At 38.5% G+C, this 16,958-nt stretch overlaps 1 protein-coding gene across 2 annotated transcripts in view; it reads left to right on the forward strand.

Annotated features, from left to right (window-relative positions):
• Positions 1 to 460: 460 nt before the first annotated feature.
• ano8b (anoctamin 8b) overlaps positions 461 to 16,958 on the forward strand; it is a 131,417-nt gene continuing 114,919 nt past the window's right edge. For both annotated transcript variants that reach the window (XM_030132953.1, XM_030132955.1), the window contains exon 1: positions 461 to 792. In XM_030132953.1, coding sequence (XP_029988813.1) covers positions 612 to 792 — 181 coding nt within the window. In that variant the 5' untranslated portion in view covers positions 461 to 611. The remainder of the gene's footprint in view (positions 793 to 16,958) is intronic.

The following is a 16,958-nucleotide window of genomic DNA, read 5'->3' on the forward strand; positions in this document are numbered from 1 at the left end:
GTCCTGCTCCTGGTCCTAGTCCAAGTCCTGGTCTGTGTGTACTCTTGGTCCTGGTCCTAGCTCTGGTCCTGGTCTGTGTGTACTCTTGGTCCTGGTCCTAGCTCTGGTCCTGGTCTGTGTGTACTCCTGGTCCTGCTCTTGGTCCAAGTCCTGGTCCTGGTCTGTGTGTACTCTTGGTCCTGGTCCTGGTCCTAGTCCTGGTCCGTGTGTACTCTTGGTCCTGGTCCTAGCTCTGGTCCTGGTCTGTGTGCACTCCTAGTCCTGCTCCTGGTCCTGGTCCTGGTCCTGGTCTCCTCCTCCTGGGGGCTGATGGGAGGTGTGTGTCTGTGTGTGTGTGTGTGTCTCTCTCTCTCTGTGTGTGTGTGTGTGTGTGTGTGTTCTCCTCCGCCCCGCCCTCCCCGCCTTTGTCCCTCCTCCGCAGCCGTCGGAGGACACTCTCCATCCGGCCGCCGTCCTCTGTCTCAGTCCGGTCCTCAGGCTGCTCCTCGGCTGTCGTTGCCCGCTGCTGGAGCCCTTCCTCCGGTCACTGTCCCCTCCATGCTCCGCCTCTCTCCTGAAATGCGCACTCTTTCCCGGACTCCCCCCTCGTCTCGCGCGGCTCCTCGCTGATCATGCCCGACACGGGGACGGCAGCGGCGGCCGGCGGCACCGCGACCGCCGCCGCTACCGCCGCCGCCAGCACCACCGGAGACGGCCCGGAGAGCTCCCGGCACCGACACCGAGCCCAGCAGGCGGAGGCGGAGAGGCCGGAGCCGGGCGCCGGACAGACGCAAAGCTCGTCCGGGGTTCTGGGTGAGTGTGAGCGGATCCGAACAGGTGACGGCGACCGGAAACGGCACGCGCACCGCACCATCCCCATCACCTCCTGTTCTTTTGTTTCCACGAGGACATCCACATAATCAGCTGATAACAGCACAGGCCTGTTACTAACACACAGGGTTCATTTTCAGCAGCTGCTTCTGAATAACCCACCTCTAACAGATGGAGTTTTTCTAAAATGCCATCGTCCCCTCCATGTTCTGTGTGCTGTGACCTTACTGTGGGACTGTGCATGCTGCCTCTGCCTCTGCACTCACTGCTGCTCTACTCATGGGTTTCATTTCCACACCATCCTCCTGTACTGCTGCTGGGCTAGGGTTGGCTTGTAGTTGCTTTTGTTCAAGGCTTTTCCACTCACTTGTGCATTATATGACCCATCTACCAGCTCTGCCTCTTTGTAAGATAAGATAAGATAAGATAAGATAAGATAAGATATTCCTTTATTGATCCCACAATGGGGAAATTCAGTGTTGTCAGCAGCATAAAACATACATAGACATACACATACACGTAAAACAAACAGTCATGTAAATTTTGAATTAAAAAGTGTTTAAAAGGAGAGTGCAAATATGGTTGATATCCGGTGTTTATCGACTTAGTGGGGTCATTCTTTTACTGTGCATGTGCTGGGTGCTGTGTATGGGTTAACTGGCAGCTGCATGTTTTGTCATGTAAATCAGGGTTACTTCTAATAGTCTGCCATTTTTGCACCACTGTGTTTACATTAGGGCTGAACGATAAGGACAAAATTTCATATCTCGATATTCATGCCAGGTATCTCGATATCGATACGATATGACTACGGGTTCGGTGAAAATTAAGCATTTTTCAGAAAAATACAAACATCATAATACAAAAGAATGTGGAAAGTGCAGTTTTATTTATAAGAAGTCACTGCCAGTCATCTGCCCTTTCATGCATAGTGGTCACTACAGTGGACAGTTACTCTCCAGCTGTTCTCTTGTATATTCATGGGTTTTGTTGTTTTAGTTCCATATCAGCCAACACAGTGGACACTTATACATCATCTCATGAAACTGCAATTCATACCATTATTGTAACTTTGCTGTTATTGATTGGTTCTTGAGTGGAAATCAGTTGTGAATATTTATTTTTTGCATATTATCTCCATGAAGTGAGTAATAACTAGTATTAGAATATGTTAAAATGTGAGAAAACATCAGATTAGCTGCATTAAACATGGTTTCATTTCACTGTTTTCTGATCACTTTATGATATTGGGTTTTAAATACATGTTTCTTTGCTTCAAGAATAAAATTCATGGTGTAGCTGAGTGGACATCTTTGTAACTCCATGAAAAACAGGTTGATTTAAAAAGAAAAAAAAAAATTCAATCACATTGTTTTTTTTTCATGCCTAAAGAGGAATAAAAACACTCAGGAAAAAAAATCTTGATTAAGGTTCTCATAATTCATACATGAAAGGGTTAACATAAAGTATGAATAAATGAAATTTGTTGTGACTTCCACAGCTGTACATGCAGGGCGAGCGCGGGGGAAATCTATATCATTTATATCGTTGCTTTTTCGATATTAACCCTTTCGTGCACAAATTATGAGAACCTTAATCAAAATTTTTTCCTGAGTATTTTTATTCCTCTTTAGGGATGAAAAAAACAATGCGATTGAAAATTTTCTTCTGGAAAAAAAAAAAAAAAATTCAAATAAAAATAATTTAAAAAATAAAAATAAAAAAATACATAAAAAAATAATAATAATGGAAAAACTAATTCTTATGAATCTATTTTTCATGAAGTTTCAAAAATGTCCACTCAGCTGGACACCACATGTTTAATTGTTGATGCACAGAAACATGTATTTACTGATAAATTGTGTGAAAACTATGGGGAGGGGTTGTGATTCTGGGGGTTTATGCTCAGGAGAGATCTACATAATGTTACCAATTCATGTCAGAAAAGATATGTAGTGTCTTAAAACTTTAATAAAGATATGTGTAAAAAAAAATAAATAAAAAAACCCATGAATATACAAGAGAACAGCTGTACAATAGCTGTCCACTGTAGTGACCAGTATGCATGAAAGGGTTAATATCTTGAATGTTCACATCTAGATATCGATACGATGACGGTATATCTTTCAGCCCTAGTTTATATGTTGTGGCTCGTACCTTTCCTGTATTTCTTCCTGCATAGTTTCCAGTGCTGCTCGTGTCGTAGAGTCTGTAGGGATTTGAGATTTATTACCTTTTAGGACAGGAGGACAAAGCTGACTCGTGCTTCTCCTGGATTTGATGAGGCCTTATCATAGCTGTCTCTTTACTAGAATTGTAAGTGGGGCTATTTTTGGTTCAGGGTACTATACGAGGCAGTGTAGCGCCTCAGCTGCCGGGCCGGGCCGGGCCAGGCTAGGCTAGGCCGGGCTTGTTTTCCTGCGTGCAGACTAGTGCAGAGCCTTGGCTGTGCTGTGTTGGACTGCTGCAGTGTGATGCAGTGGAGCAGTGGGGCTGTCGGTGGATGAGCGCCCCTGTCCACACAGTGGAGGTAACCTGAGAGGACTGGAGGAGCAGCCTGGTGTCATCTGAGCGAGATGTGTGACCCACTGGGTTCCGAGCTGGAGTCCACTCGTGCCGGTTTGAGCTCTTACTTGAGAGGTTTTACAGGAAGGAGGTTGGAAGTTCATGAAATATTCATCTCTCAAAATGTCATTATTGGCAAGAAGTGACAAAGTCCTGCACCGGTGAGCTGGAAGATCATTTTAGTTATTCAGAATTTTCTCGAGAGTCCAGGTTTGAAGTTGATATTTTTGCCAAATATCCTGAACCTGTAGCCTCTTAAACTCATTTGCCCCCTGTACCGGAGGCAGCCTCAGTACCGTCTGTTACCATGGCAATGCTACGTTATGCTTGTATGGGCATGCTATACACTGTAAGGCCGGATAAGTAGAGTTTACTCCAAAAATTTGAGGCAAGTGATTACACTTAAATGATTTGACTAATGATCGACTAATCAATTGGTTTAAGTAGGTTCAACTTTAATGCTAAAAGTGTTGAACTTAAACTATTAAGTAGAAAACACTAAAAGACAAGTTATTTGTACTTTAAATCTGTTGTAAAATCAACCCCACTATCCAACTATTCAACTCAGCATTTCAGGTTACACTGATTAATTTTCTCAATTGCAGCCAGATTAATTTATCATTAATTAAATAACTTTTTTTTTAAGTTAATCAAACTCAAAATCCTATTCCTGACCAAGATAGTTATGAAATTATTCAACTTAATATATTGAGGCATGAATGGAAGTTAGCCAAATGTCATTTGCCATTATATGAAGTGCTTTTACTTTGAAAAGACATTAAATTTCCATTGGACAATAACGCTTATGGATGAACAGTAAAGCCATAGTTCTTCCTGTGGCTCTGACTCATGGTGCAGCGCTACAAAAATACAAAAACAAACACAAACAGGCCAATAAACACTGCCATACACACATTAAATCCAAATTAACACTAACACCACAACCCCGCTGAACCCCTGCACAGAAAAAGAACACATTTTCAACAACATGCCCAATACCCACAATGCAATGCAAAGATAAAAAGGTGTGGTCATGACTAAAACTTAGTGAGTTAATTCCATTCAACTTAAACTTTGTCGTACTTTCAACTATGTCTACAAATTAGTAGAATATACTGAACATTTTATAGTAACATCATAAAACTGACATCATTTAAGTGCATTGTAATTAAAGCATTTTAGTAAATACAAATTCCGGGCTTACAGTGTACATTCACGTGACTAGAAGAACATCAGTTGAAAAGTCAACAAAACCAACTGTCAGACAATGGAACACAACTCAAACAAGCACTTAAATGGACAATTACACTGTAAGTTGAGTTTATTAAAAAAAATTGAGAAAAGTGTTTGCATTAAAAAAAGTAAGTAGGCAAGGCTAGGCACATTCATTTGTACAGCACAATTCATGCACGGGGCAATTCACAGTACTTTACAAAAATAATGTAATATAAGTAATGATTAATGAACTTTTAAAGTGCATTTAACTTAAAATCTTTGGTAATGTCATCTGCTTTACATAGTTATTATTACTAAATATTTTAGTTAAATCAACTTGGAATTTAGTGCATTGAACTTATTCATTTAAGTGCAATCACTTTGAAAAGCACTTTGTATTACAAAAGATTTTAAGTTAAATGTACATTAAAAGCTCATTAATCATTACTTAATTTTTTAAAACTTTTCTCAATTTTTTGAAGTAAACTGAACTTATCCAGCTTACAGTGTAGCTAGCAGACACCTAGCTAAGAGAAAATGTCCGTGCACAGGTCGATGGAACTGGTGGACAATAAACAAATGAGTCTTCTCAGGGTCCAAACACAGTCATGTCCTGTCAGAGTGAACTTGAATTGATCACCATTCCAGCATTTATTTCAATATAAAGTAGCTCCTTGTTTTGGATAGTCCCTTATGGTCCAACTAAAGCAAAAATGAATTTAAAAGTAAAAAAAATGGGTCATTTAGCAACACTAATCCGTCAGATTGTCTCTAAAATGTCTCGTCAGAGAGATTTCCAATACCGTGTTTTGACTTCTCACATTTCAAACAAACTATTGTTGATAGCCGACAGCCGCTTAGAACTTTTTGAGTTGTCTCTTGTACGATAAGCACCGAAACTCCTATAGCAGCTACTCTTTGACCGAAAGCACTGAGACTGACCTGTCCAGACGTGCATGGACAGGTGACAGTTTATGTGGTAACAAGAAAAAGAGGTGTGGTCATAACTAAAACTTATTAATTTAAATCCATTTAACTTAAATTTATTCACACATTTGACTATATCTACAAATGAGTTGACTATACATAATATTTTCAAGTAATGTCATCAAACTTATATTTTTAAGTGCATTCTAATTAAATTTTTTTTTTTTTTTAGTATATTTGACATCTGGGATTCCATGTGTCTAAAACAAGCTAACACTCTGAGACCAGTATATGTTTTGTTTTGTTTTTTTAACTGAACAATGAACAATTGTGATTCTGTTACCACCTTCAAATCCCAGTTTAAGACTTATTTATTCAGACAGGCCTACTCAGTTCCATAATTTCACTTTTATCTACTGCCATTTTATGTACCTATGTGTTTTATATATGTATATATGTAATTTTAATTGTGTTTTATTTATTTTTAACAACTTTGTACAGTGACCTTGAGTGTCCTGAAAGGCGCCTATAAATAAAATGTTTTGTTATTATTATTATTATTATTATTATTATTATTATTATTATTATTATTATTATTAATTGAACAGTATATATACATAATTGTACATATCAAAGTAGGATAAAGAAAAAAAAATCACATTTCACAAAATATTTTACATTTCAAATATACAGAAACCAATGTAAGTAAAAATAATTAAAATTAAATTAAATTAAATTAAAAAAATAAAAAAGCTCGAGGTAAAAAATAGAAATTATACAAATTAAATAAGATTATATACTTGACATAGTTTTTTGATTATATTTGCTTTAGACTTTATAATGTTCTTTAAATTGTCTGAATAATTGTTAAAAAGGGCTTTAAAAAGAATAATATTTGGATGCTGGTGGGCAAATTTAGTGCCAGAGAGAGACCAGCGTATGTCATGAATAATTTAGTAAAACAACAGACCAGTGAGACAAACTTTGCAGCGCTAAGCTAACACTAAACTGAGCCAATAGTTCAGGTGTTATTTCTGCACTGACAAAACTCATGTCACATTATGAAGCGACGATCGTGGATGCTGTCTTAGTTTTGCTGTTTTCTGATTGGTTTAGATGACTGAAGCTGCTGTCGGCTAATGCATTGTTTTGTGTCACATTGAAATGATTCCTACTGGAAACAATTGGTCCAGGGCTGAACAGGTTAATAAATAGGCCAGTGGTTTCAAAGGTAAGATGTATGAGTCTTACCTCGTAAACCCACTGACCCCATTCCAGATACCTCCATTAGTCCACATCCATGTACTACCTTTATACACCGAGGACCTTGGAAGGAGTAGTGTCATCTCACATCGAACACATCCACAGTGAATTCTTCAAGAAGGATGTTCTTACAATTCTCATTTTCTTTTCGACGGTGAATTGCTGAGTTTCTGAACAGTCCCTTGACCTGTTTTTTTGTCTGTGAAAATTGTAATTTCCCTCCTTAGCGCTCCTTCACCGTGAACTTCTGAGCCCTCGTGATGTTTTGCTTCTGTGAAAACATTAAACATAAGGTGCTTTTAATTCTACAAGCTCGTCTGTGGCCTGTGTTTCACATGAGGTAGAAATTACACAAACATCTGCACAGAACCATGTGTTGTACTGGTGCTTCTGAAGCTTAGTAACAACAAGACTGAAGATAGCTGTGGTTGGTATATGTTGGTTATTTTTCTTATTCCATGACAAGTCTGTAGTGTCATATATTCAACTTTTTGACATACAGTTGCGGAAAAAATTATTAGACCATCAAAAGTCATCAAAAATAATGGTTATACAATCCAGTCCTAACTCCTGTGTGTATCATGTGACTAAAACAGACAGAAAAGAAAACATGGAATGAATAAAAGCACTGTTTTTGTCAGTACAATGCCATAGACATTGATGGAAGAACTGAAGTGATTTTGGTTATTATCAAGAAAGCATGTTAAATGGATAGATATCAGCTCTGAAAGTAACCCTTTCATGCATAGAGGTCACTACAGTGGACAGCTGTTCAAAGGTGTTCTCTTGTATATTTATGGATTTTGTTGTTTTAGTTCCATATCAGCCAACACAGTGAACACTTATGCATCATCCCATACACTGACATTCATACCATTACTGTAAATTTGATGTTCTAGATAAACCTGATCTGCAGTTACACATTTGACTGTAAAAAAAAAAGCTAATTGTTATTAGACTGTAATTAACATTTTTATTTATTTATTTATTTATTTATTTATTTTAACAAAAAGGCTGTTAAAATGTGAGAAAACATCAGAATAGCAGCGTTAAACATGTTTTTATTTCATAATTTTCTCACAGTATATCTGTAAATACATGCTTCTTTGCTCCTAAAATTGAACGAATGGTGTTCAGCTGTGTGGACATTTTTGCCACTCCATGAAAAATAGGTTCATATTTTTTTCTCTTTTTTTCGTGCGTAAAAAGGAATAAAAACACTCAGGAAAAAAAAAAAAAACTTCATTAATGTTCTCATAATTCATGCATGAAAGGGTTAAACTACTATGAGCTATTTTTGTTGTTATCATTATATTTGTCCAAACTAATGTACCTTTAGTCGTACCAGGCATTAAAATAAACAAGAAATTGAAGAAAACAAGGGGTGGTCTAATAATTTTTTCCCTGACTGTATGTGAGGGTCATCCAGTGGTGTATTTGTCATAATTGTCATAATTGTGAACTAGGGCTGCACAATATATTGAAAAAATATCATTATCGCCGTAACTGAGTGAGCAATATTCATATCGCAAGTACATGCAATGATTTTTTTTTTCTTTTTTTTTTCATTAACTTTCTGTTTTACACACCGTGGGGTACCAGAGTGGTTTTGTCTACCACTCTGTTTCCTTAAGTGTTGTTTAATGTGACGAATAAAATACATTTATGGAAACACACGTTAAAAAACTTAAAAGTCAGATTTGCCGTATTGTTTAATAGTTGTTTTTTTTAATCAGACTTTTAGTATTATCATCAGTTTATAGTTAAATTATGGTGTCAAAATGTATTCCTTTTACTCAGGGTTGGGTTATGGTCATATGATCTGCTCTTAAAACAGATTTGACAGATTTTGTCAGTAAATATAAAGCAGCGTTGTCCAGACTTTCCTCTTCAGCTTCTATTCACTGTAAATGCTCCGACTATCAGTGTGATTATTGCATTGTAGAGGGGTGCATTAATGCTGCGAGGCTAGTACATTTATTTTAGTCTGTTTATGAGGATTGTTTCGTGTCTGGTGAAAATGTTCAGTTTGTTCACTTTGTTGCTGCTGATGAAGAAATAATGAGTTGAGTTAACAGGAAGTCTGAGCTGTTTGACTTCTGAATGTGTCCAATGTGTAGTAAGTCTGATTTCAACAAAGGAGGAAGATGGGATGTCAGACCGGTGGTTTTCAACCTTTTTTGTCTCGTGACCCCATTTTAACATCACAAATTTCTGGCGACCCCAGGCATTCAAAACAGAGACATTGTTTTTTGCTAAAATTAGTTTGTTTTTGATCATGTAATAGTTTGCTATATTACATTGCAAATAAACGTTAATTTTAGACACATTTAGTCTATATAATGTATATTATTCTGGACAGAGGCAGTAAATCCAGGTGTAGATTACTGCACGAAGGGAGAATTTTATTTTCCTCTGTCAGGATCTGTCCAGTCAGTCCAGCTGTGATTTACAAGGAGGACAATTAATACTGAACAAACAAGAACTGAAACTATGAATTATGAAAGAGCTGCAGCATCTGAAACTGACCACAGTGAACATTTGAAAGTCACATGATCGGGCCAGTCACGATATACCCTCTCAGATATTATGTCCTGCATTTTATTTGAACTTGATTTTTATCAGGAAAAGTGTGTGGAGTTAAAATTATAATGAAATATATATTGAATCATTAAAAATATTTATTAGTCATTTTTAAAATTTTTATTAATTACTGCAAATTTCAGGCAACCCCATTGGAATTCCAGGCGACCCCAAGGTTGAAAAATACTGTTAGAGTGTAGAACCATTTTTTGTTAATTTCAACGTCATATCATGACTTGCGTAAATATACACGCCACTTTTAATTGGCGTGTTATCTGTACGCATTAGCCTGTGAGCTTTCCATTTGTATGTTCACGCTGTTAGTAGCCCCCTGTCCAACCTGAATCAATGCGTCAAATGCCACGCACTGAGGGTTAGGGTTATGTGAACCGGACATTATGGCATAAATTGACACGTGATCAAATGCCGTTGAATAACATGCGAAAGATCGAAAATGTGTACATGTAGCACGCCAAATGCCATAAGAACTAGGATGACATACAACACCTTTTCATGAGGTCAGTCTCGTTCATTTAAACAATGAACAAGTAAATGTGTGCTCATGTCTGTGTCGGGTTTCTATAGTTAAAATTAGTAATGCAGCTGCATTATGGCCGCAGCAGCAACAAACACAGAAACGGCTTCATGGCCTTTTGCTACTGCAGCTGCATGGAGCTCCGCCTCCCACTATGCACATCACGCTAAATTTCCGAAAATGCTCAAGTGACCTACGAGCTCTGTTGGTAAACAAATGGACTGTTTATGGTGGAGTACACTTCGAAATGGTTCACTGTGGGGAAGAGGTTCAGGTGCGTCATCAGGTAAAGACTTGCGGATTTGTGATACTTTGGTTATCACTGGGGTTTCACAGATTTGATGAAAAATTGGTGATGAAAGTCAGACACAGCTTTAAGGCGGCCATACACTGTGCGATTATTTCGATCGTTGCACGCAGCTCCATCTCAAACTGTGCGAATCGATCGTAAAGTCAGGCTCACGACTCATGTTCTCACACAGCATGGACCGACGCTCGTATGCGACCTGACTGCTCACACTGTAGGACCATACACCACAGGACGCACCACACGTTTGAGTGTTGTATCCGGAAATACAACGTTAAAATACCAAGGAATCCGTAAAAGTGCATAGACGATTGTGCATTGGCGTGAGTCACGAAATGGTAGTGCTAAACAAAAACCAACGAGCTGCTTTGGTAATATGTGCCATTATCTGCGGGGAATCAAAAAAGAAGAAAAGACGACAATGTGTTTGGTGCAGGAATTGTTTGTCCAGACGTGGACAGTATGGGCTGTCATCCTACAGCAAAGAGAACTAGAGGTAAACTGCAAAAGCTAAACTGCACTAGGACAATAGCCAGCTACTGTTAGCTTGTACGCTACTGTACGCGTCTGTGTTCGCGCATGCACAGTGTGAGAATTTGAGGCACATCGGTTCGTGGCACTGCTTTGACAGTACGATACACTCACGAGGAGCGAGCAGGGTTTCAAACAGCTCCGTTTTCCTTGCGAACACACGATTGCTGGTCGTGAGGTGCTAATCGCTTCTCTTTACCCCATGTACACTGCACAAAGCACGACACACGATTAGAGGCACATCGGGCCCGACCCCAGAAAGAGTCGCACCAGTGAGAAATCGTCTCTAAACTCGCACAGTGTAAGGCCGTCTTTAAGGACAGACTAAATGTACATATTCTTATTCTTATTCTTATTCTCATTCCAACTACATTTACAGACATGTATTGGGCTTCCTTATCTCAGCTCTGACTTTCGAAGTCATACACAGCTTTAAGGATGGTTAAATATAGAGAAAAATTTATTTGGGAACTGCCTCAAATGTCACACTGGGTCCTTATGAGTTGAATTTATGATGTTTTCACAGTTTTATATTTTGTTCTGTGAAAGCGACCTGGGTCTCAGATCTCTGCTGTTCAGACTGTCATAAAACATCACTTATAGGTAACAAATGGGCAAACAAAGTCCGATTTTTGCAACTTTTACCTCCAATTTGAGCGTAGTGTAATAGCCTGGAGAGCCTGTGCTGTAGCCTGTGGTGTAAATGGATAAACTAAAACCTGTAGGATTAAAAACATCGCAGATTAAAGAAAACCCTGGTTGTCGTTTCAGGTTTACAGTATGGATCTGAATGTGCGCTGCCTGGTGCTGCCACATGTCTGTATATTTTCTGTACGGCTCATTAGAAACACTGGGTCTGGGGACTTCAGTGGGATTACCATGATATCACATAACCGCCCTCACACGTGTCAGTGTCAGTCAGCCGCCACAGCAGTGAGTCGGGGTGAGTTCTTCAGCGGCCCTGGTAGGATTTTCCTCACTGGAGGCTGGGATGCTCCATTGTTTCCACGCTCCTCCATATTCTCCTAATCCTTCCACGGCAGACTGCAGTCACTTTGATCCCCTCTGCCATCTCCCTCTGTAGCTCCGACACTCAAAAGCCGGCGTTTCAAAGATTAATTAAGCGACCATCATTAGAAAAGCCAACGTAGAAGTCTCACCAATTAGTTTGTGTTCCCTCTGAGGCCACTGTTGATAAGAGTCGGTGTTATGGAAATCAGGTCATGTAATTTGTGGTCGTCCAATCAGCGAGCGCCGCGGTTCAGGATTTAGGACGTTTGTGAGGATGTACAGTCAAATTAACAGTGACTTTGAGCTTGTGATGATGGTTGGTTGGAATCTGCGCTCCTGAAGATCTGGTGTGATCTTCTCTGTGTCCAATTTGACTTTAAATGACCATTTTTAGTTCTATTTTGTCTGAGCATGTGTAGTATTTCTGCTTTCAGATATGAAAAAACGATGCTTCAGTTCTGTGGCATGTAACTGTTACTTTTACTGTTTTTGTTTTTCAAATGTGCTTTCCACATTCTATTATTTTTATCAATATTACCATCAGTACTGTAACTATCGTCTGGTGTTTGTGTATGTTTGCACATGTGTATCGCTGTGTATGGGTATGCTGGTACATGTAGGCCCTGGGGCGGCACTAGTGATTGTGGGCCCCATGAAAGCCAAACATTGTGGGCCCTTTATAAAGTTCAGTATCTTGTCGATTTGTCAGGGGGGCACAGTTATATTCGTGGGGGGGTGAGGTCCATAACTAACATAACTAACGCTGGGGTGAATCGAAAGTGAAACTTAACATGCTTTTAACACGCTTTGAACGTCCCACTCCCAGCTTCTATGCCTCTATTATACTGTGGATCTTACATGAAATTTTCACAACTTCTAACCTGTATCCACTGGACCCCCTCCACTGCTCTATGGGCCCCATGAATTTGTCACATTTACCCCCCCTTTAAGGCACCCCCAGTGTAGGCCTATAAATATGTGTGCATATATATATATATATATATATATATATATATATATATATATATATATATATACACATACATATATATGTGTGTGTGTGTGCTTGTACATGTGTGCATATGTGTCTACAACATGCGTAGGTATGTATGTATGTATGTGGGTATACCTGTATACAAACAAGGTTACCCCTTTTTTTTTGTAATATATTTTACTTTTATTTATTTATTTATTTTTCCTCATCTCTTTTTTTGCCCGTTCGTTTTCTGTCCTGTTTAATCTGGTGTATTTACTTGTGAAACAGAGCTGTTTTCTATATTATGTTTGGGAAAAGCATGATGAATAATAAAGTATAAAAAAAAAGAAAAAAATTACTTGAAATCCAATCCAATCCGACTTCATTTGCAAAGCACTTTAAAGCAACCACAGTGAACCAGAGTGCGCAGCAGAAAAATAAATAAAAATCAGAACAACAGAGTAAAATACAAGAATAGATTAAAAGACATAGAACAAATGTAAAACAAACAAACAAATAAATAAATAAAAATCCAACAGAAATGGTCTTTAGTGTTTAGAATAAAGAGCTGTGAAGTTCAGCAAAAGATGCGGATGTATTGGATTGTACAGATATGAAGTGAATTTATTTACAGTGAAGGGCCCGGGGATTTATTTGACCACTAGAGGGAGTAGTGAGTTCCTCTGCCGGCCAAGGCCAAGTTGAGGATGAGAACCATTAAGAAACAACTGTCAAAAAAAAAAAAAAGATTTAAAAAAATTAATAAAAGCCAATGTTTTCTCCTCTGGACACAGCTCTAAATGAAGATAATGGAGTTTGATACTGAAAAGGAAGCGCTTTATTTTGTCGGTGGTTTTCGTCATTACTAACCACAGAAACTTGGGGCCTAATGAGACGGCGTCGGGATGACTAAAATACTTTTCCTGAGCAATTAGCGCATCCTGTCCTCATGCACCGTTCTTCACAACAGCTGACAACCACAACTAACTTTTATTTTCCTGTTTCAAAACATTTGTGCCGCACTTTGATTACAGCACAGTCTGAGTCATGCGTTTTCCTTGATTTCTGTCAACTCCAGAGTGTAATTATGTGTAAATCTATAAAGTGTTTATGAGTGAGTAGGTTTTGCTTTTTTTGGGGGTTTGTCAGAAGCTAATATTAAAAACCCTCTTTTTAGGTCAGCCTTAAAGCAGTAGTGAGATCTGAACGGTCCATTTTCATCTGTGTAAACTTGCTTAACTCCATCCTCAATACTCGGTATTAATAAAGGCACTTTACACCGTGCAAAATGCATGAGGAAACGTATTAAGCAGGGATCTGCACTCTGATCCGTACACACTTGGCCGTGGCTCTGCTCCTTCTCTATCTCCTGCTCTTCGCTGCCTCTTACCTCAGCTTTGCTTCACACAGATTTAGTCAGGTTCAGTGTCACACAGGTTGCTTTAAATACAGCAGCATAAGGCGCAGAGGAGAGAAAAAACCATCGCATTGAACTTTTAAGCTGCTGGTAAAGACGAGCTGTTTCCTATAGCAGCAGCAGCAGCAGCAGAAGCCAGACTCAGACGGTGGTTTTGTTTCCTCCCACAGCTTCATAAACGAAGGGGCTGATGAATGTATCGCGCTGTGATATAATGACAGCAGTGTGTTGTGCCTAATGACTCTCAACTTAATGTCTCTCTTCTCCAGACCTCTCATCCATTACGCCATAGCGATATATTTCCCTATATTCTCCTATTTCCCCTCTAGAGAAAGTGCATTAGCCGCAATTAGCAATCGAGGACAGTCACCTCTGTGTTGGGTGACCTTGCTGATGTCGAACCTTAACCCGATTGGTTAAACCACAGGTGTCAAACATGTGGCCTGGGGGCCAAATCCGGCCCGCCAAAGGATCCAATCTGGCCTGTAGGATGGATTTGTGTAATACGAAAATTACACTGAAGATATTAACAACTGAGGATGTTCAAGATCAGTTTAATTCAGATTCCACATACAGACCAGTTAGATCTCAAGTGGGTCAGACCAGTAAAATACTATCATATTAAACCTATAAATAATGACAACAGCAAATTTTCTCTTTGTTTTAATGTAAAAAAGTAAAATTACATGAAAATACTTATATTATTACCTGTTCTCAGCTGCATTTGAATAGAGATGTTATTCTTTTAAGCTTAAAGTTTTTATCTGTTTTATCTGCTTATTTGTTTTATCGGTTTATCTGTTTTATCTGTTTATCTGATTTTGTTTTGTTTTGTTTGTTTTTCTCATGCTTATACTTTTTATTGCTTCTGCTGTAATGCTTTTAATGGTTTATGTAAAGCACTTTGAATTGTCTCGTAAATGAAATGTGCTATAGAAATAAACCTGCCTCACCTTGCCTATTAAAAAAAACTGTTATTTTACAAAAAATGTGAAAAACCTGAAATGTCTTAAGATGCGTAAATGCAATTTTACCAATATTCTGACTGTTATTAAATGTTTTGTGTATTTGTAATTGTAATGGAAGTTGTAATGCACATGTGTAAAGGATAAACTGATAATCTGAGGCAGAATATTGTTAAAATTGCAGTTGTTTCTCGTAAGACGTTTCCAGCTGTTCATGTTATTCTGATTTTTGTAGACGTTAGCATTATCATAACATAATTTTACTTTTTTCACTGGTATTATTTGACTGGTCCGGCCCACTAGAGATCATATTGGGCTGAATGTGGAACTGAACTAAAATGAGTTTGACACCCCTGGGTTAAACACTTGAGTCTTCGAACCAGGTCTCGATGAGCGAAGACATTTCATGCTAAATTTAAGGAGACCCTCAAACCAGCTATAAAACTAATCATCCAGTCCTTTGCTGTGATAACACTTCATATTTACTATGAGCAACTTGCCTTAAAATGAAAATCATTAGCATAATATAAACGCAGATGATGGTAAATACTGCAGTTAGTGCTACATTAATTTTCATGGATGTTTTACCAATGATATGAATAGACTTTTTGAAGCGCAGACAAATAATATAGAGGGTAGGGCTGCTCGATTATAGAAAAAAAAATAATAATCACGATTATTTTAGCAATAATTGAAATCACGATCATTAAAAACGATTATTTGTTAACCTTAAAGTTGTTTATTTTTTTCTTGCAAAACAATGTAAAATATACTCTTTAAACATAAATAAAGCTTTTAAACACTAAAACAAAGTATGTTCACTTTTGTACGAAACAAAAAAATCTTTGAATGCAAATAAGTGTACTGTAAATTCAAGTCTGTTTCCTTTTGTAAACAAACAGTGCACTGGAATTAAACTACTGTAGACTTATCATAGAACTGGAGCAATAAAAAAAAAAAAAAAACTCATGTAAAGTGCAAATTATAAATTCAAGTATGTTCAGTGTAGTAGCAGCTGATGTAAAATGATGTGTTGAAGGTCAAACCTAGTGTTTGTCCAGTGGATTCAGCATTTGTCTGCAGCTCCAGCTGTCAGTGGTGTTCATGGAGCACACACCTTTAACCAGGGAGTGGACAGTGGAGGCTGTTTTCTTTTGGTGTCTCTGATGGTGATGAGTAGGGAGATGCAGCGTAAAGAGATTCGGAGATGGAAGACTGCATTGCGGACGAAGTTGTAGATGGAGTTGGGTTATTTTGTGTGTTTTGGTTTTTCATCTGATTATCATAAAGGTGGCGGTGGTTCAACTTTAGATGGTTACAAAGGTTTGTTGTGTTAGCGATCGGTGCGAACACAACTACGAAACACTTTTTGTGCGTGATGTGTTTTTGCTCTTCGTCTTCTTCATCAAACCCAAAGTGATTCCATACATCTGAATTGGACTTGCCTTTTTTGTTTACCAAGCGCTTCTGCTGTGATTCTCCTGCCATTTTTCCAGACCGCTAGGTACAGCTGTCCTGGTGGGCTGGACCTGCCGGCTAACTGGCAGCTGGAGCTTAGAGGAGGGCAGGGCCCAGCAGCTCATGGTAGCTTGCATGCGCATGAATTAAAACTCAAAATTAATAATCGTGTTTTCTCGATTACATAATTTTTGTAATCGTTGAGTGTAATAATCGAAATCGTAATTGAATTTCGATTAATTGCACAGCCCTAATAGAGGGTATGCACATACGTCACTTCCCCCCAGGCCACACCCCTCTAAATCAGACTGAGTGGCAAAAACCAACCTACTCAACTTGACGGAGTATAGCAGTAAACACAGCCAGAGCGGGAAAATGTGAACTATGAAACTAAA

Source organism: Sphaeramia orbicularis, chromosome 4, assembly GCF_902148855.1.
Source record: "Sphaeramia orbicularis chromosome 4, fSphaOr1.1, whole genome shotgun sequence".
In the NCBI taxonomy this organism is placed as follows: domain Eukaryota; kingdom Metazoa; phylum Chordata; class Actinopteri; order Kurtiformes; family Apogonidae; genus Sphaeramia; species Sphaeramia orbicularis.